The 20,235-nt window shown below is 42.7% G+C and overlaps 1 protein-coding gene across 5 annotated transcripts in view; it reads right to left on the reverse strand.

Annotated features, from left to right (window-relative positions):
• The window catches only part of srrm3 (serine/arginine repetitive matrix 3), a 417,679-nt gene that overhangs the window by 117,548 nt on the left and 279,896 nt on the right, over positions 1-20,235 (reverse strand). For all 5 annotated transcript variants that reach the window (XR_010015899.1, XM_063031472.1, XM_063031471.1 and 2 more), the window contains one exon: positions 15,961-16,011. Coding sequence is in view for 4 of the 5 variants with exons in the window: in XM_063031472.1 (XP_062887542.1) it covers positions 15,961-16,011 (51 nt within the window). In the remaining variant the exon portion in view is untranslated. The remainder of the gene's footprint in view (positions 1-15,960; positions 16,012-20,235) is intronic.

Consider the following 20,235-nt stretch of genomic DNA (forward strand, 5'->3'; position numbering starts at 1 on the left):
AGAACATGGACATTCATTATTATCATGGCTGATCCAACCTTGGCCTCAGCACCACGTTCTGCTCTCTCCTTGTACCCCAGAATGTGCTGCTAGGGCTGCTGGTGGGAGCACACACAATAACAATGTTTAAGAGGCATTTAGACATACACATGAACTTGCAGGGACTGGGGGGATATGGATCATGTGTAGGTAGATAGGTTTTGGTTAATTGGGCATCCAGGGCCGCTTCCTGCGCTGCTGATTAACTTCCTCCTACACTTGCTTCTTTTGTTAGGACAGTGTGCTCAGATAAGCCAGTTTCTAAATCATGGAAACTAACATTAGGTATTTCTCTATTTCATGCATTCGGGGGATATCTTTTTTTTTATATAATTTTTATTAAATTTTCAAAAAGAATACATGAAAAGATAAAATCTACCCACCCCCCTCCCCTTAACCCTCCCCCCCCATATATATAGTCCTACCTAAAAGAAAGAAAGAGAAAAAAAAAGAAAAGCCGCCTGGGTATTGGAAGGTTTCCACATGCTCCATGGGATTCAAAATAAATTTGGTATAATTATTCGCTATTTTCCCCAAGTAACCAAATTCTTTGTCGGAGCACTTAAATATGACATCCTATCTTTTGTAAATAAGGGCGCCAAATATTCAAGAATGTTAGATAATTATCTCTTAAATTATAAGTAATTTTTTCAAGTGGAATAGAACTAGCCATTTCATTATTCCAACGATCCATACTTAAATACGAATCAGATTTCCAAGTAACTGCTATAGTCTTCTTAGCTACTGCCAATGCAATTTTTATAAATTCTTTCTGATATTTATTCAATTTAAGTTTCAGTTTTATCCCTTCAATATCACCTAATAGAAATAATACAGGGTTATGTGGAAGTTGAATTCCAGTAATTTGTTCCAATATGACTCAGGGGATATCTTAAACTAAGTTACTATTTCTCATTGAGGAAATCTTCAACAGAAACTCAGAGGCTGAATTTTCTATGAGGCCCAGAAATGGGAGAATTTTGACTCTGCTCCAGATTAAACCTTTTTTTATTGGCCTAAAACACTAACTCTGTTTTCACCTAACATGCAAAATCCCCCAAAAAACAGCAATGTGATCATGGTGCAACAATCTGTTCTTGAGCTGTTGATTCAAGAGTAAGTGTTGGTTATAGTGCAAAGTATTTTACATTTAACTCAGAAAGTAACTGGTCCCTCAGTCTTAGCCCAGTGCTAACACACTCATTTCAAAAAGGCAGGATACACTTGCAACAATCACTTTAGAGACAAATAATATTTGATGGCATTTCAATGCAGCACTGAGGTAATACTCCACTTCTGGAGTTGCTGTCTCTCTGATGGATTTTCATATAAATACAAAAAAATCCTGTAAAATTATTCAAAGAAAAGCAAATGAAGATCTGTCCGTTTATTATTTTATATTCATGTTTGAAACATCACTAGGAATGGGCAATCTTGTGATAACCTTATCGCTTAAATGGCTGCTCCATTTTCTACGTATGGATTCTTCAAAAGTGCATACGTAGCTATAATTAAAAGTTATTTACTTCCTTCATGTTGTAATGTGAGCATTATTAAAAGTAAGTTAATACTAATTAGGATAATGGGGGAGTTTTACTTCCATTCTTTTTACTTCCGGTGAGCTTTGTATATAGTGTGCCTGCCATGTCGTATGGGTTGTGCAAAGCCTCTGTATATACATAATGGTTTTGAAGTTCGACATAAAGTTGTTTCTTTGGCACGACATTGTTGAGTGTGCCTTTTTCAAAGTAGAAGTTACTACATATTTTTGGCGATGAGGTGAACTGGTTTTGCAAACGTATCGGCACAATTTTCGAACGGGAGCTTCACATTTCAGATGGCTACGTTTGGAACTATCGGTGAATTTCTGGAAGGAAACGAAGACTGGCTGGAGTATGAGGAAAGGTTGGGACACTTTTTCTGTATAAATGGAATTACTGAGGAGGTTAAGAAGCGCTCTATTCTCCTGAGTGTGTGTGGGGCAAAGACTTACAAGCTAGTAAGGAATTTAGCCACACTGCGGAAACCGGGGGACATTCCATATGACGAACTGGTCAAGCTCGTGGGGAACCACTACAATCCGAAACCTTCTGTGATAGTCCAACGGTGTAAGTTTCACAGCTGTTTCAGGAAGCCAGGTTAGCCTGTGGCCAATTTCCTGTCCGAGCTTCAGCAGCTGTGGGAGCATTGTGATTTCGGAGCAGTGTTGGATGACATGCTCCATGATCGATTGATATGTGGCATTAATAATGACAGCATACAACGCCGCCTGTTAGGGGAAACCCCACCGTTGATGTTCAAGAAAGCCTTAGAGATTGCCCAAGGCATGGAGATGGCTGCTAATAATGTCAAGGATATCCAGAAAGGACATGGGGGTCGCAGTCGGCGGCAGTGCACCAAGTCAGGAGGGAGACTGGTAAACAGGCAAAGTGGGTGGAATGTTTCCGGTGTGGAGGGACGCACCACGCAAATGATTGCAAATTCAAAGACACTGTCTGCCATGCTTGTAGCAAAAAGGGGCATTTAGCTAAAAAGTGCAGAAGTTCAGAGGGTAAGATTAAGCCTGGGTAGGGGAAAGCTCGACAGGCTCAGGCAGCCACACACCATCTAGAAGATGCAGATGAAGAGGCAGCATGTGCCTACAACATGTTTGCAGTGGAAACAGATGAGGAACCACCTGAACCATATTATGCCACAGTCACTGTCAGGGGAACGGACATTAAGTTTGAGATTGATTCAGGGGCTACTGCATTGGTCATTAGTGAGGAGACCTACAGGAGGACATGGGGATCCAACCTGCCTCCCATTAGACCGTCAAAGCTCAAACTCAGGACCTATACGGGGCAGCCCATACCTCATTTAGGGGTGTTATATGTGGACATTTCAGCTGGGGGTCAGTAGGCTGAAGCCAGGTTAGTGATAGCTAAGGGCAGGGGGCCCAGTCTTTTGGGTCGTGATTGGCTTTGCAAAATCTGGCTAAACTGGCATGAAATTAAGTATGCGCACACGATGGAGGACATTCTGCAGCAGTACAGTGACATTTTCAGGGACGAGCTAGGAACACTGAAGGATGTGACAGTGAAACTCCATGTCGACCCTGAGGCTACACCATGTTTTTTTAAGCCCAGGTCGGTGCCCTATGCCATGAAGGGCAAAGTCAAGGAGGAGCTGGAACGTTTACAGAGGCTGGGCATCATTGAGCCCGTCCAGTTTTCAAGGTGGGCAGCTCCCATTGTTCTAGTTTTGAAGGCAGACAAAACTGTGAGGATATGTGGGGATTATAAACTGACGGTGAATCAGGTCTCTAGGCTGGAGGAGTACCCATTGTCACGGGTGGATGACCTGTTTGCGACCCTGTCAGGGGGTAAGCTGTTCACAAAGCTGGACATGAGCCACGCTTACCAACAGCTGTTGCTCGATGAGGATTCCAAGGAGTACGTCACAATTAATATGCACAAGGGATTATTCAAGTACAATTGCCTGGTGTTTGGAGTGGCATCCAGCCCTGCCATTTTCCAAAGGACAATGGACACTTTGCTGCAGGGGATTCCGCACGTAGCAGCAGGGGTGGCACTAAGGTGGTGCTAGCTGGGGCTATAGCCCCAGCAGAAATTGCAATAGCACCACCACAGCACCACCAAGAAATTAACTGCAGCTGCTTTGCTTTCTCTTTATAGTTTTGAATACAGTTTGTTTCTCCAGTTGATCTAGTGAAACAGCGCCCCCAATTACCATAGCACCCACGCAGCAATAAAGTTATAAACTCTGTCAGATCCACTCTACACTTCCGCTTATTTGTTCGTTGTCGATGTCTTGCCGTTGCTGTCCTCAGATCAGTTAAGCTGATCTAAGGTCACTTAAGGTGGTGATGTCACTCACTCTCACTCACACGAGAGATTGATAGTGTACATCCAGGCGCGGATCCGTGGCCTCGCGAGAGTAACGGATGCCACACGCACACGTTGTGCTTTTACAAGCGAGCGTGGGCCGGGCGCATGCGTTATTTTGGTCGGCGTGAAAAATGGATCGATTTTTAGTCAGAAAATGACCTCATCCAGAGGAATCAGTGGTGTCTCAGCCTGAGCATGTCTTAATTGAAATTGACATGCAGAAAGAAGTAAGTGGGGATGAGGACGACAGCAGTTCATCGAAGGAGTGTGAGGGCAAAGTAGAGGAACAAGTAATGGAGCGGGATTTGGAAGAGAACGTGGATGAAGCTGCTCTTAGTGCGAGTGGGAATACTGTTAGCGATGTTAGCCAGCAGCCTGAGGAAGGACCCTGTCAGCCAGCATTGAAAAAGTACCCTTCGCAACAGTTTGGCAATCAGCAAAGGAGTTTTATTCGTGGCTGGTTTGACCTGTACTCCTGGCTGGAATATTCAATCACAAAAGATGCTACATTCTGCTTCGCATGCAGGCATTTCCTGTGTGGAGGACATGGGTTCCATTCTGAGTCCACCTTTACTGTCACCGGTTACCGCAACTGACTGAAAGCTACAGCAGCTTTCAAAACCCACCATGTAAGTGCAGCTCATAAATTTGCTATGGAGGCATGGGCCAAATTCAGATTGAGAAAACAAGACGGTTCAAGATTGGGAAATATGCTTGATAAAGTACATGCAAAGATTGTCCAAGAAAATCGTGAGTATATGAGAGCAGTGGTTGAATCTCCACGTTATACTGTGTGCCAAGGCATTGCCAAGCGAGGACACCGGGAGAATGATGGATCTGGCAATAGGGGAAACTTTGTCGAGTTGCTCAGTGTAATTGGGAAGTTTGATAAGACTGCAGCTAAAAAATAGAGGTCAATCCTGGAAATGTAAGAAATACCCATCACGATATCCAAAATGAAATTATGGGTATTATGGCAGATATGGTCAGACGTCAAATAAGTGCAGAAATCAAGGAGGCTGGATATTTTGCCATCATGGTGGATGAAAGTAAAGACTTGAGTAAAAAGGTGCAAATATCAGTGGTGCTGCTGTATTTGAATAACGAAACAGTGCTTGAAGAATTCTTGCACTTCACTCCAGCAGAAGGGTTGAATGCAGATTCGCTTCTTAAAAGCATTGAACAGACACTCGCCCAGTGTGTTATTGATAAGAACGCGTGTATGTGTCAGTGTTATGACGGGGTGGCAGTGATGTCCGGGTGCAATAACGGGATACAATAGAGGTTCAGGAAAGAGGTCCCGCAGGCATTATATATGCACTGCTATGCTCACAGACTTAACCTTGTTTTAGTGGATGTTGTGAGCAATGTACCACAAGCGGGTGAGTTTTTTGAAACTGTGCAGCTGCTTTACAACTTCTTTTCAAACTCTGTTGCCCACGATCTGTTCATGAAGAAACAGAGAGAACTGGAATCAACTGCACAGCCCGTGGAGTTGAAGAAATTGTCAGATACACGCTGGGCATGGCAGTATACAGCTTTGTGGGCTATAAGGAAATCACTCCCTGCCATTCTAGCTACACTACAGGATATTATGGGTCAACCAAATGTACGGAGGAAAACGGAGGCCAGAGCTGTAAATGGACTGATTGACAAGCAGTTTGCTTTACTTCTCACTCTGTTTGAGGATTTATTCCGAGTCACCAAGTTCATGTCAGACCAGCTACAATCTCCCAGTTTGGAGCTTTCATCCGCAGTGGAATTGGCTCAGTCTGTTATCGATAGGCTCTCAGCAAAACGGGGAGAGGAATCATGGAGTGAAATTCAGACAAGAGCTAGGGATCTGTGCGTCAAGGCCAGTATACAGAGCAGACCACATGAAAGGAGACAGGCCCAACCACCCGCCACCTACATGATTTTGTTGTTGAGGCCCAAACTGAACGCACACCTGTCACATCCTCTGATGACCTTCGCAACCACTGTTTCTATCCGGTTATAGGCGGACTTCTTACTGGAATGAAAAGAAGGCTCTCAGTTGAGACTGGGGGTGTTCTGACTGGAGTCTCAGCATTGAGTCCCAAACACAAGTTCTTCCTAGACAAGGATTGTCTTTGGCCAGTGGCCCAATACTATGGAGTGACTGAAGTGAACCTGACTGCAGAGCTACATCAGGTTCAGCGTCTGCTGGAAACAAAACAAAAGCAAGGACAGACAGTGAATGACACAGTGGAATTTCTAGCTCTAATGAGACCCTACCGTGATGCACTTATAGATTTATACAAATTAAACTGCATATCACCGACCCTGCCTGTGACATCTGCTTCATGCCAACGGAGTTTCTCTTGCCTCAGACGCATCAACAACTACTTAAGGAATAGCAGCGGCGATGCTCGGAACAGCAACTTGGCCCTGTTGGCCATAAACAGCCAGAGGACCAAAGCACTTGACATCCAGAAAATCATTGATGCTTTTGCCATCAATCACAACAACAGACAGATTGTGCTTCTCTGAAAACATTAATGGTGAGTGCAGTTGATGTTTTAAAAATTTGGGCCAAGACTATGCTGATTATTATCATTATTTTGTGGTGGATACCCCATTGTCCTTATGTTTCCTACAAATCCTAAAATATTACATTTACTGCTATTAAGCCTACTGGTTTGGCTTAGACTTCCAAGCGGTGGTTCTGTTGATTTTTGTTTTAAATTCAATAGCCGAATTAATTGAGGTATTGCATGGTCAGAGTACGATTTGTCCAACTCCTGGTAAAGCCTTGCATCTGTTGTTTGCCTTATTTGGCTTTAATAACGGTGTATCTTTTGGCATTGCTGTCTATGTAATATGAATAGCAGTGGGTTCGTTTTGTGTTTTTCAGTGGAAAAGCACGCATTTGACGCTGATTGCGGGATTGGTGCGTGATTCACGTTGTCCGATGGTGCTCGGATGCTCTGCTTGTTTTGTTTGTTTATGTTCTGTGTAGCCCGGGTTGTCTCCGATGCTGTTGATACTGTCACAGTTCACTTCTATATTATATTTATCAATTGCTGTTGCTTGTGAATCAACAGAGGCATTTATAGTAGGCACATAATGCTTGAAACTGACTCTTTAATGCCACGCGTCTGGCCTTGCGAATACATATTACCATAGGGTACATCCCTCAGCACCAGCACTGAAGAATTCAGCCCCTCCATAGCACTAGCAAGAAAAAATCTCTGGCACCGCCACTGCGTAGCAGTGTATCTTGATGATATTTTGATCACGGGGGCTACGGAGGTGGAGCATCTGGCTAACTTAGAATGGGTGCTGAAGAGGCTCTCAGACACAGGGCTGAGGTTGAAATGCGGAAAATGTGTGTTCCTGGCATCGAGTGTGACTTACTTGGGACACAAGATCACAGCTGAGGGGCTATGCCCTGTGGAGGACAAAGTGAGAGCTATTAAGGAGGCCCCAAGCCCCAAGACATTAAGGAACTCAGATCATTTTTGGGCATGGTGAATTATTATGGCAGTTTCTTCCTGACCTCTCAAGGGTTTTGACCCCACTGTATAAGCTGCTTCACAATGACACTAAGTGGCAGTGGGGTGAAGAGCAGGAGAAAGCTTTCAAGGAAGTGAAAGAACTCCTCCACTCAGCGAAGCTGCTTGTTCACTATGACCCAGACCAGGAGATCACCCTTTCATGAGATGCCTCGCCCTATGGAGCCAGGGCAGTTCTCTCACATGTAATGGAGGACCATTCAGAGAAACCTATTGGTTTTGCTTCACGTACCCTGACAGCTGCTGAGAAGGGATATTCACAGCTAGACAAAGAAGGTCTGGCCATTGTTTTTGCGGTCAAACGCTTTCATCAGTACCTTTATAGACGCGTATTTACAAATTATACGGACCATAAACCACTGATAAGCCTGTTCAGTGAGACTAGATGCATCCGACCACTAGCCTTAGCCAGGATATAGCATTGTGTTCTTACATTGTCAGCCTACCAGTACGCTATAGTGTACAGAGCGGGTGGGGATAATGTAAACGCCAATGGTCTGAGTCGGCTACCTTTACCTGAGACACCTGTTGCTACATATGTGCCTCCAGAGACTGTATTTTCATTGGAGAGGCTGTCAGAAACACCTGTAAAGGTGACCCAGATCAGGCAGTGGACAGAGAGGGACCCAGTCCTGTCCCAAGTCAAGACTTTTCTTTTACAAGGTTGACCCAGAGTCGTGGAAGGAGAGGAACTGAAGTCTTATGCCAACCGCAAGACAGAACTCAGTCTGCAGGATGGCTGCATTTTCTGGGGGGCAAGGGTCATCGTGCCTCCCCCTGGCCATTCACAGATTGTGGAGGAAATTCATGAGACTCACCCAGGAGTGTCTCAAATGAAAAGCCTTGCAAGATCCTACGTTTGGTAGCCAAGAATGGATCAGGATCTGGAAAACAAGATATCAGGACCATGTGCACCTGTGTCATGATACCGGCTTAGAGGCAGACAGTTCCATGGAGTTTCCATTTTTGAGACAGACTACGGTGGAAGCATGTCCACCAGTGACTTTGCCAGAGGGCGAGACGCTGTCAGAGGGGTCGGGGTCCCCCGAGGAGGATGGACATTCTCACGCAGACACACAGACGCCTCTCATGCCCCCAACACCAGATCCACCCAAAACACCCTCACCAGCGGTGCCTGCTGGGTCACCGGGGGTAGTGCACAGATCACAGCGCACTCGTAAACCTCCTGACAGACTGAATCTTTGACGGGACAGTTCTTTTTTGTTGTTAGATTGAATGTTGAATCTGTCATGTTTTTGTATTGATAAACTGTTGCTGAGATACTAGTATAAGTTTTCAGGGGTACGCAAGTTAATAACACCAATGTTTTTATTTCCTAGTTTTTTACATTTGGGGATGTTGGATTTTAAAGGGGGAGGAGTGTTGTAATGTGAGCATTATTAAAAGTAAGTTAATACTAATTAAGATAACAGGAGGGTTTTACTTCCTGTTATGGACCGGTCCGTGAAGTCCGCATTCCGGTTCACGGTCCGGTCCGTGAAGTCAGGACTCCGGGTCTTCCAGCTGTCCCTTGTTTCAGTTGGGTTTATCATAGGCACCTGATTCCCATCTTGGAGCTTGGAACATAAGTAGTCTTGGGATCAAGTATGGGCTGCTGGTTTGTCTTGTCAAGATCCCCTGGGAGCAACCTGCTGGTGGAGGGCTAGAGCAGCCACTTGCCATCTTTAGGCTGTGTTGGAGAACCATTGCTTCATGAAGCCTTGCTGTCGATAGTTGGAGCTGTCTTTGTGGAATGGATTTGGCTGTTTCCCGGGCCAGCTGAGTGACCGCCAGCCACTCCGAGCTCGGGAGGGATCCCGGCTGTTTCTGTAGCCAGCTGAGGTTGCTGGCCGAACTGTGACTTGGAGCTACCCCAAAGCAGAGATGGAACTGTCTGTTGTTCTTTGGTGTTTGTCTCTTCTTGTCCTCACCTCTGTGGGGTAAGTCAGGCTGTTCTGCCGTTGCCCTGTGGGGGATCTGTTTTGTCTTGTTGTCGCCTCCATGGGGTAAGTCAGGCTGTTCTGCTGTTGCCCTGTGGGGGTCCTGTCTTGTCTTGTCTTTGCCTCTGTTGGGTAAGTCTAGCTGTTCTGCCGTCACCTGACAGATGGACCTTGGTGTGGAGCTAAAGTTGAATCCAGGCTTGTCTAAGGATAAGTCCTGGCTCTGTCCATGTACTTTCCAGTCTCATGTTAGTGTTGTGTTAAGGATGAGTCCCGCCTTTTCGAAAGATAAGTCCCGGCTCTATGTTAATATATGGTTTCCAGTCTGTCTCCGAGCTCCAGCCTCTGAGTTATCAGCCTCTGCATTCCAAGACCCCAGCTTCTAGCCTCAGGCCTCGAGAGACAAGACCTCTGCCACGTCCTGTCCTGTAGCCATGTCATGTCCTTGCCTAGTTCTGGGGTCCGAGCCCGAGGCAAGACCTAGCTTCTGGGTCCTTGTCCAGTCTCTGGCTCAGAGTCCAAGCCCAGGCTCCTAGTTCATGGTTCCCTGTCCAGGTTCCCTGTCTAGTCCATGTCCTAGCCCAAGTCTGTGTTCTTGTCCCTGCTCCTTGTCTGTATCCTGTCATGTCCCTACTCTAGTCAAGTCCTGTTCCTTGTACTTCAGTGTCTGTCTTGCATTTAGGTCTGCTCCCAACGCCCTCCCCTTATGACACTTCCGTTCTTTTTACTTCTGGTGGGCTTTGTATATAGTGTGCCTGCCATGCTGTACAGGTTGTGAAAGCCTCTATATACATAACGGTTTTGAAGTTCGACATAAAGTTGTTTCTTTGGCATGAAGTTGTCGAGTGTGCCTTTTTCCAAGTAGAAGTTACTACACTTCAGTCTTTAACTTTCTTGAAATGTAAAAGAATTATGTTAATATAACCCTTTTCACAGCCACAGATCACTTCAAATCTCTTTGCAATCAACAAAAATAGGCTACCAACTTAACAACGCAAACACGAGGAATTCTGCAGATGCTGGAAACTCAAGCAACACACATCAAAGTTGCTGGTGAACGCAGCAGGCCAGGCAGCATCTCTAGGAAGAGGTACAGTCGGCGTTTTGGGCTGAGACCCTACATCAGGACTAACTGAAGGAAGAGCTAGTAAGAGATTTGAAAGTGGGAGGGGGAGGGGTAGATCCAAAATGATAGGAGAAGACAGGAGGGGGAGGGATGGAGCCAAGAGCTGGACAGGTGATTGGCAAAAGGGATATGACAGGATCATGGGACAGGAGGTCCAGGGAGAAGGAAAAGTGGGGGGGGGGGAACCCAGAGGATGGGCAAGAGGTATAGTGAGAGGGACAGAGGGAGAAAAAGGAGAGTGAGAGAAAGAATGTGTGTATATAAATAAATAACGGATGGGGTACGAGGGGGAGGTGGGGCATTAGCGGAAGTTAGAGAAGTCAATGTTCATGCCATCAGGTTGGAGGCTACCCAGATGGAATATAAGGTGTTGCTCCTGCAACCTGAGTGTGGCTTCATCTTTACAGTAGAGGAGGCCGTGGATAAACATGTCAGAATGGGAATGGGATGTGGAATTAAAATGTGTGGGAACTGGGAGATCCTGCTTTCTCTGGCGAACAGAGAAACTTAACTATCAACTTAACAAATATGGTAACAGGACAACAATATATCCTTGAGCTGTTGATTCAAGAGTAAATGTCAGCTATAATATAGAGGATAACTCCTCGCTCTTTCTTCGGAGAGAACTGGAGGATATTTTATATCTAACAAAGAGGAGCTGAGCCCTCAGTTCAAAAGGTGACACCTTTAAAAGTGCAGAATTCTCCTTACTACTACAAAAAAAACCTCAGCCTAGAACTTGTTCCTGTGCTCAAAGTGCATTAGAGAGCTACACCTATTTCCATTTCATTACTTGTACCTGAGGCGTCCATATATACAGTAATTCCACAGAATATCTGATGTGTTTAAAAGAAGGGTTTGATGGAAAATAGGTTGTGGGCAATAAAGTTTTAGATGAGTTGCAGTTTAGAAAGAGGGCAGGAGAATTCTCAAATAACTGAGTTTGGAGGTGGCAGAAACATGGTCCTCTTCATCTTCTTCTCTAGACTTGATGATCATAGCCATACTTTTGTCATGGCTTTTGTGAGGCTGGAATTGAAGGCTGCCCTTCTAAATTGGCCTTGGATCTGGAACGTTATCAGAGCTTAGCTTTGATTCAACTAGTTATTCAACTGGAAGCAGAAGCTACATTTTGTAGTTGATGGTTCCACTAACCTACAATGCCAATAGGAAAATAAACACTTTAATCTATTAGAATTTGTTTTAATTAATCACTGCATGATAAAAATATTTTAATAACCTCAAGGGATTAATAAAAAAGAGTATGTATTAAATCAGAGAAGCAGTCAAATTATTTCAGTATGAATCTGTAGCCAACTTGTAAAGGGTGGTACAAACACATACATGGGTAAGTTTACTTAAAATATTACTTCCATCTCCCAGTACAGAATCAATAATCATCCTCTACTTCATTGTCAGGGCTAGAGTATATTTAGGTTTACTTCATTATTGTAGCTTTGAAATCTAGCTTGGACATTAACAAATTTAGTTTCAACGTACATATAATGGAACTACTGAAGTTATAAATAACTGTTCCTGTACCTGTATCCTGCCTTATTACAAGTTTTCATGTTGCTGTCAAACGGAGGGTAAGCCATTGTAGAGCACCAGAGTACGCCATTCTACAGCCTGAGCATGTTCTAACATTCAACTGGATCACAGTGAATCTGAACCTCCACTTACATCTCATGGTTTCATAATAGTGTCTCTGCTAACATAAAATTCTTCAGTTTTATCAGACTTCAGTGCTCTAGTTTCAACATCTTCATGAAGGACAGAGTTCCAGAGTTTAATTGTAATATTTGTTAAGAAGTGCCTCCTCAAATTATCCATCACCTTTAAATGGCAGAGGACTAATTTTGTTGTACCCTATTGGTGCCAACTCTGCTACCAAAGGAAATACTTTCTGTCCATCTATCTTATGAAAACATTTGATTATCTTAAACAACTGAATTATGCACACTCCTGATTATCACATGAGGACCTACAAGCCTATCCAATGCAATCCCTCATCACAATTTTCACCTTTTGGGCCAGATGTCATTCTAGTCAGCTGACTTCAAAGTTCAAAGTAAATTAAAATTATTATCAAAGTACATATATGTCATCATATACAACCCTGAAATTCATTTTCTTGTGGGCATACTCACTAAATCCAAGAACCATAATAGAATCAAAAAAATACTGCACCCAACAGGGCAGACACACAACCAATGTGCAAAAGACAACAAACTGTGCAGATATAAAAAAAGGAAATGACAATAATGAATAAATAAACAATAAATATCAGGAACATGAGATGAAAAGTCCTTGAAAGACAGTCTATAGATTGTGGGAACAGTTCAGTGGTGGGACAAGTGGAGTTATCCCCTCTGGTTCAAGAGCCTGATGGTTGTGGGGTAATAACTGATCCTGAACCTGGGTGGTGTGAGTCGTGAAGGTCCTGTACCACCTTCCTGACAGCGGTAGTGAGAAGAGACCATGATCTGGGTGGTGGGGGTCCCTGATGATGGATGTCGCTTTCCTGTGTCAGTGCTTTGTGCAGATGTGCTCGATGGTGGGCAGGGCTTTACCCATCATATACTGGGCCCTATCCACTAGTTTTAGTAGGATCTTCTTGATAAGTATTTACAGTTTTTCTGCCATTTTGCTGAGTATACATGCCTGACACTAATGCAGAGGTGCAGCACAGATGAACTACTGCAGAGGATCATGCAAATTAAATGGGAAATCCATGTACTTTCTACTATGCATCTTAAACCACATATTTATTGTATATAATGCCATTAGAACTATAGAAACCAAATAGAGATACAGAAACTGACCATAGAAAGATAACAAATGGAAAACAACAAACAGAATGCTGTAAGAACTCAGCAGGTCAAGCAGTATCTATGAAGAAAAAAGATGTAAGTCAAAGTCTCGGGTTAAGATTCTGCATCAGGACAGAGAGGGAACAAGAAAGGCTGTCAGTGAACAAATAGGGGGCAAGACTGAAGTTGATAGATTATACTGGACAACAAAGATTTTGCTTCCTGAATACTTTTGGGTGTATCTTATGGATTTTGGGCTGCTGATCATGAAAATCACCATGAAATTTCTCTATTATGCACCATTTTTAAAAAAAAATGCTGATATCTGTTATTTTAATTCATTATTAAAGTTAGAATAATTACTGCCAAGATTAAGGAAGGCATTTTTGTTGGTCCACAAAACGGGTCATCAATGACAGACAACTCGAAGACCTTCTAGTAGGACTGGAGAAAATCGCATGGGAGGCTTTCAAGGATGTTGTTGAAAATTTTCTTGGCAACGACAGAGCACCAAACTACGTGCAGCTAGTTGACAACATGCTTCAAGCATACAAAGCCATGAAGTGCAACATGTCACTAAAGATGCATTTTCTGCATTCCCGTTTAGACTTCTTCCCTGCAGATATTGGCGCTGTCAGTGACAAGCATGGTGAGAAGTTTCACCAGGACATTGTGGTAATGAGAAATGAGATCAGGGCAAATGGTATCCATCTTCCAGGCTGACTGTTGTTGATACTTAAGCAAGAAGCCTCAGACACTGAGTACAAATGAAAATCATTAACAAAACATTTTTAGCTTAGTTGAACTTTTACAAAGCATCAGCACCGTTATGCAATTAAACACATTATATTCAATAAAAGTAAAATTTCTTGTTTCTCCAAATTTCTACGTGTTAAAAGTAGTCCAAAATTATATTTGTGCTCCCTTCAAGCAGTCAATCATAAACAACAAAAAAAAAGTTTCTGAGGAAGTAACACTTGCAAAAAAATTTGTGGTCCAGTGGTATAGGCAGGACCAGTTTGGAAGGGAATGGAAAGCAGAATGGGAGGGAGCAGGGGATAGATGAATAAACAGAGGGAGAAGAAAACAAAGTGGGTGGGTGGAAGGAATGTGTGGGAGGGGAACACTAGGGGTTGTGGTGTCTGAAAGTTGAATGTTCAATGTCCATACCAATGGGTTGTGCGCTACCCATGTGGAATCTGAAATGTTGCAAATCTCCAATTTGCTATGACCATCTTGAGCTTTTGGTTGCATGTTATTCCTATACCTTCCTTCTGTCCACAACAAGACAAATTCTGCAGATGCTGGAAAACAACCAAAATCAGGACCCAATCGACTCTTGTCCATAGATGCTGCCTGGCCTGTTGAGTTTCTCCAGCATTTTGTGTGTGATGCTCCTTCCTGTCTATCCTTGGTATTTTCCATCGCTACAGTGAAGCCAGCTAGCCTCAGCACTTCTATCCCATTCCCCTTGCTATTACAATTTACTGCCTATCAGTCCCTGTCAGTCCGAATAAAGGTCTTGGTCCAAAATGGTCACAGAGTACTTCAACACAGAAACAGGCCCTTCATCCCATCTCGTCCAGGCCGACCTGATCTTCTGACTTGGTCCCATCTATCTGCACCTAGGCCACATTCCTCCAAATCCCTCTCATACATGTACCTATGCAAATTTTCCTTAAGTGTTACACCTGAACCCACATCTACCTCTTGCACTGGCAGTTCATTTCATACTCACACCACCCTCTGAGTGAAGAAGTTTCCCATCAGATTCCCCTTGAATATTTCACCTTTCACCCTAAATTTGTGACCTCTGACCCTAGTCTCATCCAAACTAACATGGTCAATTTACACCTTTTGCTTCCACAGATGCAACTTGACCCACTGGGTTCTTCCAGCATTCTGTTTCTTTTTCTAGATTCCAACATTTTCAAATGTAAAGCACGTCAAGTACTCAGCTCAAGATGTCCGTTTGTTATGTTTAATGATTGTTGGCCTGAAGAACTGAAGTTATTTGATCAAGCTATGGGGTAACAGCATCCCCAATGTCACTGCTTCCTACCATTATTAAAAGACACTAGGTGTGATATTCTCACCAGAAATCTGGGCATCATGAAAGAAGATAAGGAAACAATTTGACCTCAAAATGAAAGCTCGAAAGTAGCATATACAAAAGACAAGCAACACAGAGAAATAGGTTGGTGGAGGCAATTCTAGGTGACAATGACATTTTGATGGTTGGCAGCAAGATTCCCAATACCTTTGTGTTTTGGAATCTTATTGCTCAGTTCAGTATCTTCAGTTGGTCAGTTTTAGGTGTCTGGAACAGGTTCTTGACTGTTTATGAATGTACATTTATTCAACATTTTAAACCAGTCATTATAACTGTAGAAATGAAGGGAAAAGATGAGGAAAACTGAGAAGGCAAATGTGGAAAATCAAGCTCGATAAAGCTATTTAACTGAACCCTGCAACACGGCCCTACATCATTTCCAAAAGGCACCAAGAATCACCCTGGACCCAGAAAGAGTGTTCAGATTATCTTCATGCACAGGCAGCAGCTTATTTGAGAATGCTGAATTCCTTCTAGGATAACTAAAGATGAACTAAACATACCGCCTTCTTTGTTTGCTCCTGTCTTTGCGTTTGCTTTTAGGGCTTGTAGACCTAAGGATAAAAAAAATGAACAGAAATAAGGGGAGTACAATGAAGATCCAATAACTAGATTTCCTTAGGAATGCTTTACACTTCAGACTTGATTCGAACTCAATTTCACAATATACATAATTAAAATACGGTTTTTTCTCAGCAAAGAATTAATTCTGCTGCTCATTACAATGAAAGAGGCTAATTTTGATGAACTATATTCTTTGCCACAAAATGCTGGTAACATCTGCATCAAGTACTTCCAGGTCATAGGGGAGTTGCTTCCATTAATCAGAAATAGAATTATAATTTCTAGAATATCTACAATATTTTTGATTAGATTTGTGACTGCCCAATTTGATGCACATTTACTTTTTAATTTATTATTATAATTCATCCATTTATGAAAGGCATTCTATAAGGCAGGGGTTCCCAACCTTTTTTATGCCATTAAGCAAGAGGTCTGTGGACTCCAAGTTGGGAACCCCTATAATAACGTACATGAATAAGTTATTCTTGCTTGACATCTGTAATAAGTATTAACTGAAGCATAGGTAGAGAAAATGTATAATCTTGTATAATTTAGTTTAATTTATGTTTTTCTTGTAAATGCTGTGTCTGATGCTACTTCAAGTTTATCATTGCACCTGTGCATACATATGCCCATGCATAGGACATTAAACTTGATCTTGACTTTGTAGGAAGAGTAATAATTCACGTTTGCTGAAGACTTACAATACTTAACGTCATGACACTCCACCCCCTGGTGAGTTCAATGCCTTTTATGCTCGCTTTCAAAGTGAGATTAAAGCTACACCTGTTGATCTTGTGCCCTCTGCCTCGGAGGCCAATGTCAGACTGTCTTTCAAGGCGGTGAACCCTTGCAAGACAACAGGCCCGGATGGAGTACCTGGTAGGGCACTGAAAACCTATGCCAACCAACTGGTGGGGTGTTCAAAGATATTTTCAGTCTCTTCTTGCTACAGTCGGAAGTTCCCACCTGCTTCAAAAGGGCAGCAATGATATCAGTGCCTAAGAAGATCAGGGTGAACTACCTTAATCACTATCGTCCAGTAGCACTCACATCTATGTTTTGAGAGGTTGGTTATGGCTAGAATTAACTCCTGTTTCAGCAAATACCTGAACCTGGACCTACTGCAACTTGCCTATCGGCACAATAGGTCTACGGCAGATGTGATCTCACGTGGCCTTGGATCACCTGGACAATACAAATACCTATGTCAGGATCCTGTTTATTGACTATAGCTCAGCATTTAACACAATCATTCCTCCAGGCCAGATCAGAATGCTCCAGAACCTAAGCCTCTGTACATCCCTCTGCAACTAGATCCTCCACTTCCTAACCGTAAGACCATAATCTGTGTGGATTGGAAATAACATCTCCACCTCACTGACAATCAACACTGGCGCACCTCAATTACGTGTGCTTAGCCCACTGCTCTACTCTCTCTACACCCATGACTGTGCGGCTAGTCATAGCTCAAACACCATCTATAAATTGGCTGATGATACAGCGATTGCTGGCAGAATTTCAGATGGTGACAAGAGGGCATCCCGGAACGTGATATATCAGCTAGTTAAGTGGTGTCACAACAACCTTGCACTCAATGTCATTAAGACGAAAGAATTGGTTGTGGACTGCAGGACAGGTATGACAAGGGAGCACACACTAGTCTGCATAGAGGGATCAGAAGTGGAAAGACAGCGATTTCAGGTTCCTGGGTATCAATATCTCTGAGGATCTAACCTGGACTCAACATATCAATGCAACTAGAAAGAAGGCCCAGCAGCAGATATATTTCATCAGTAGTTTGAGGAGGTTTGGGATGTCATCAAAGACACTCGCAAATTTCTATAGTTGTACCATGGACAGCATTCTAACTGCGTGTATCAATGTATGGTGTGCGCGGGAGTGCTACTGCAAAGGACCAAAATAAGCTGCAGAGATCTGTAAACTTAGTCAGCTCCATTATGAGCACTAGCCTCTGTCGTATCCAGGACTTTTTCAAGGAGCGATGCCTCAAAAAGGCGGCGTCCCTCATTAAGGAACCCCACCATCCAGGTCATGCCTTGTTCTCATTGCTACCATCAGGGAGGAGGTACAGAAGCCTGAAGACACACGCTCAATTATTCAGGGACAGCTTCTTCCCCTTCGCCATCCTATTTGTGAATGAAAATTGAACCTATGAACACTGCCTCACTACTTTTTTCTTTCTATTTTTGCACTACTTATTTAATTTTAATAGTTTATATATATATATACTTACTGTAATTCTCAGATATTTTTCTAATATGCATTGTATTGTACTACTGCTGCAAAGACAACACGTTATATGACATACAGTGCCTATAAAAAGAATTCAACCACCCCCTTCCCCACTGGAAGTTTTCATGTTTTATTGTTTTACAGCATTGACTCACAGTGGATTTAATCTGGCTTTTTTGATATTGATCAACAGAAAAAGACTCATGTGAAAGTGAAAACATGTCTCTACAAGGTGATCTAAATTAATTACAAATATAAGACACAAAATAATTGATTGCATAAGTATTTACCCCCTTTAATATGACACACCAAATCATCACTAGTACAGTCAACTGGTTTTAGAAGTCACATAATTAGTTAAATGGAGATCACCGTGTGCTGTCAAGGTGCTTTAATTGATTGTAGTTAAAACACACCTGTATCTGGAAGGTCCAACTGCTGGTGAGTCAGTATCCTGGCAGAAACTACACCATGAAGACAAAAAAAACACTCCAAGCAGCTCCATGAAAAGCTCATTGAAAAGCACAAGTCAGGTGATGGATACAAGAAAATTTCCAAGTCACTGAATATCACTTAGAGTACAGTTAAGTCAATTATCAAGAAATGGAAAGAATATGGTGCAGCTGTAAATCTGCCTAGAGCAGGCCATCCTCAAAAACTGAGTGATCATGCAAGAAGAGGACTCGTGAGGGAGCCCACCAAGAGACCTATGACAATTCTAGAGGAGTTACCAGTTTCAGTGATTGAAATGGGAGAGACTGTGCATACAACAACTGGTTGCTTCACCAGTCACAGCTTTATGGGAGAGGGGCAAAGAGAAGGTCACCATTGAAAAAAATTCACATGAAATCTCAGCTAGAGTTTGCCAGGAGGCATTTGGGAGGCTCTAAAGTCAGCTGGAAGAAGGTTCTATGGACTGATGAAACCAAATATTGAGCTTTTTGGCCATCAGACTAACCACTATATTTGGTGTAAGCCAAATACCACACATCATCAAAAGCATACTATTCCTACCGTGAAGCATGATGGTGGCTGCATCATGTTGTGGGGATTCTTCACTGCAGCAGGCCCTGGAAGGCTTGTGAAGATAGAGAGTAAAATGAATTCAGCAAAATACAGGGAAATCCTGGAGGAAAAGTCTGCAAGAGAACTGCGACTTGGGAGAAGATTTATTTTCCAGCAAGACAATGATCCTAATCATAACGTCAAAGGTACACAGGAATGGCTTAAAAACAACAAAGTTAATGTCCTGGAGTGGTCAAGAGTCCAGACCTCAATCCAATTGAGAATTTGTGGTTCGAATTGAAAATGGCAGTTCACTCAAGATCCCCATGCAATCCGATAGACCTTGAACAGTTCTGTAAAGAAGAATGTCGCAAAAATTGCAGTGTCCAGATGTGCAAAGCTGTTAAAGACCTTTCCACACAGACTCAAGGCTGTAATTGCTGCCAAAGGTGCATCTGCTAAATACTGACTTGAAGAGAATGAATACTTATACAATCAATAATTTTGTGTTTTATATTCATAATTAATTTAGATCACTTTGTAGAGATCTGTTTTCATTTTGACATGAAAGAGCCTTTTTCTGCTGATTAGAGTCAAAAAAGCCAAATTAAATCCACTGTGAGTCAATGTTGTAAAACAAAATATGAAAACTTCCAAGGGGGATGAATACTTTTTATTGGCACCGTTTGCTAGTGAAATTAAACCTGATTCTGAGAATGTTAGCATTGGTTTTGCACAGAGAAGTATCAAAATGAAATATTTCTGAAGTTCTGTAAGGCACAGGTCAAATTTATTGGTTATGTCACCTCAACCTGAACTAGCCTAATGCTTTGAAAACCAAATCAACTTTGAGATCAAATAGGAAGTAATTAATCATTTAAGAAAGATGACTAGAATCAGACCTTTTCAACATTGTTTTATGGCAGGTAAGTAAGTTTGACAAATTTGCTTGA

The sequence above is a fragment of the Mobula hypostoma genome, chromosome 23, assembly GCF_963921235.1.
Source record: "Mobula hypostoma chromosome 23, sMobHyp1.1, whole genome shotgun sequence".
NCBI lineage: Eukaryota > Metazoa > Chordata > Chondrichthyes > Myliobatiformes > Myliobatidae > Mobula > Mobula hypostoma.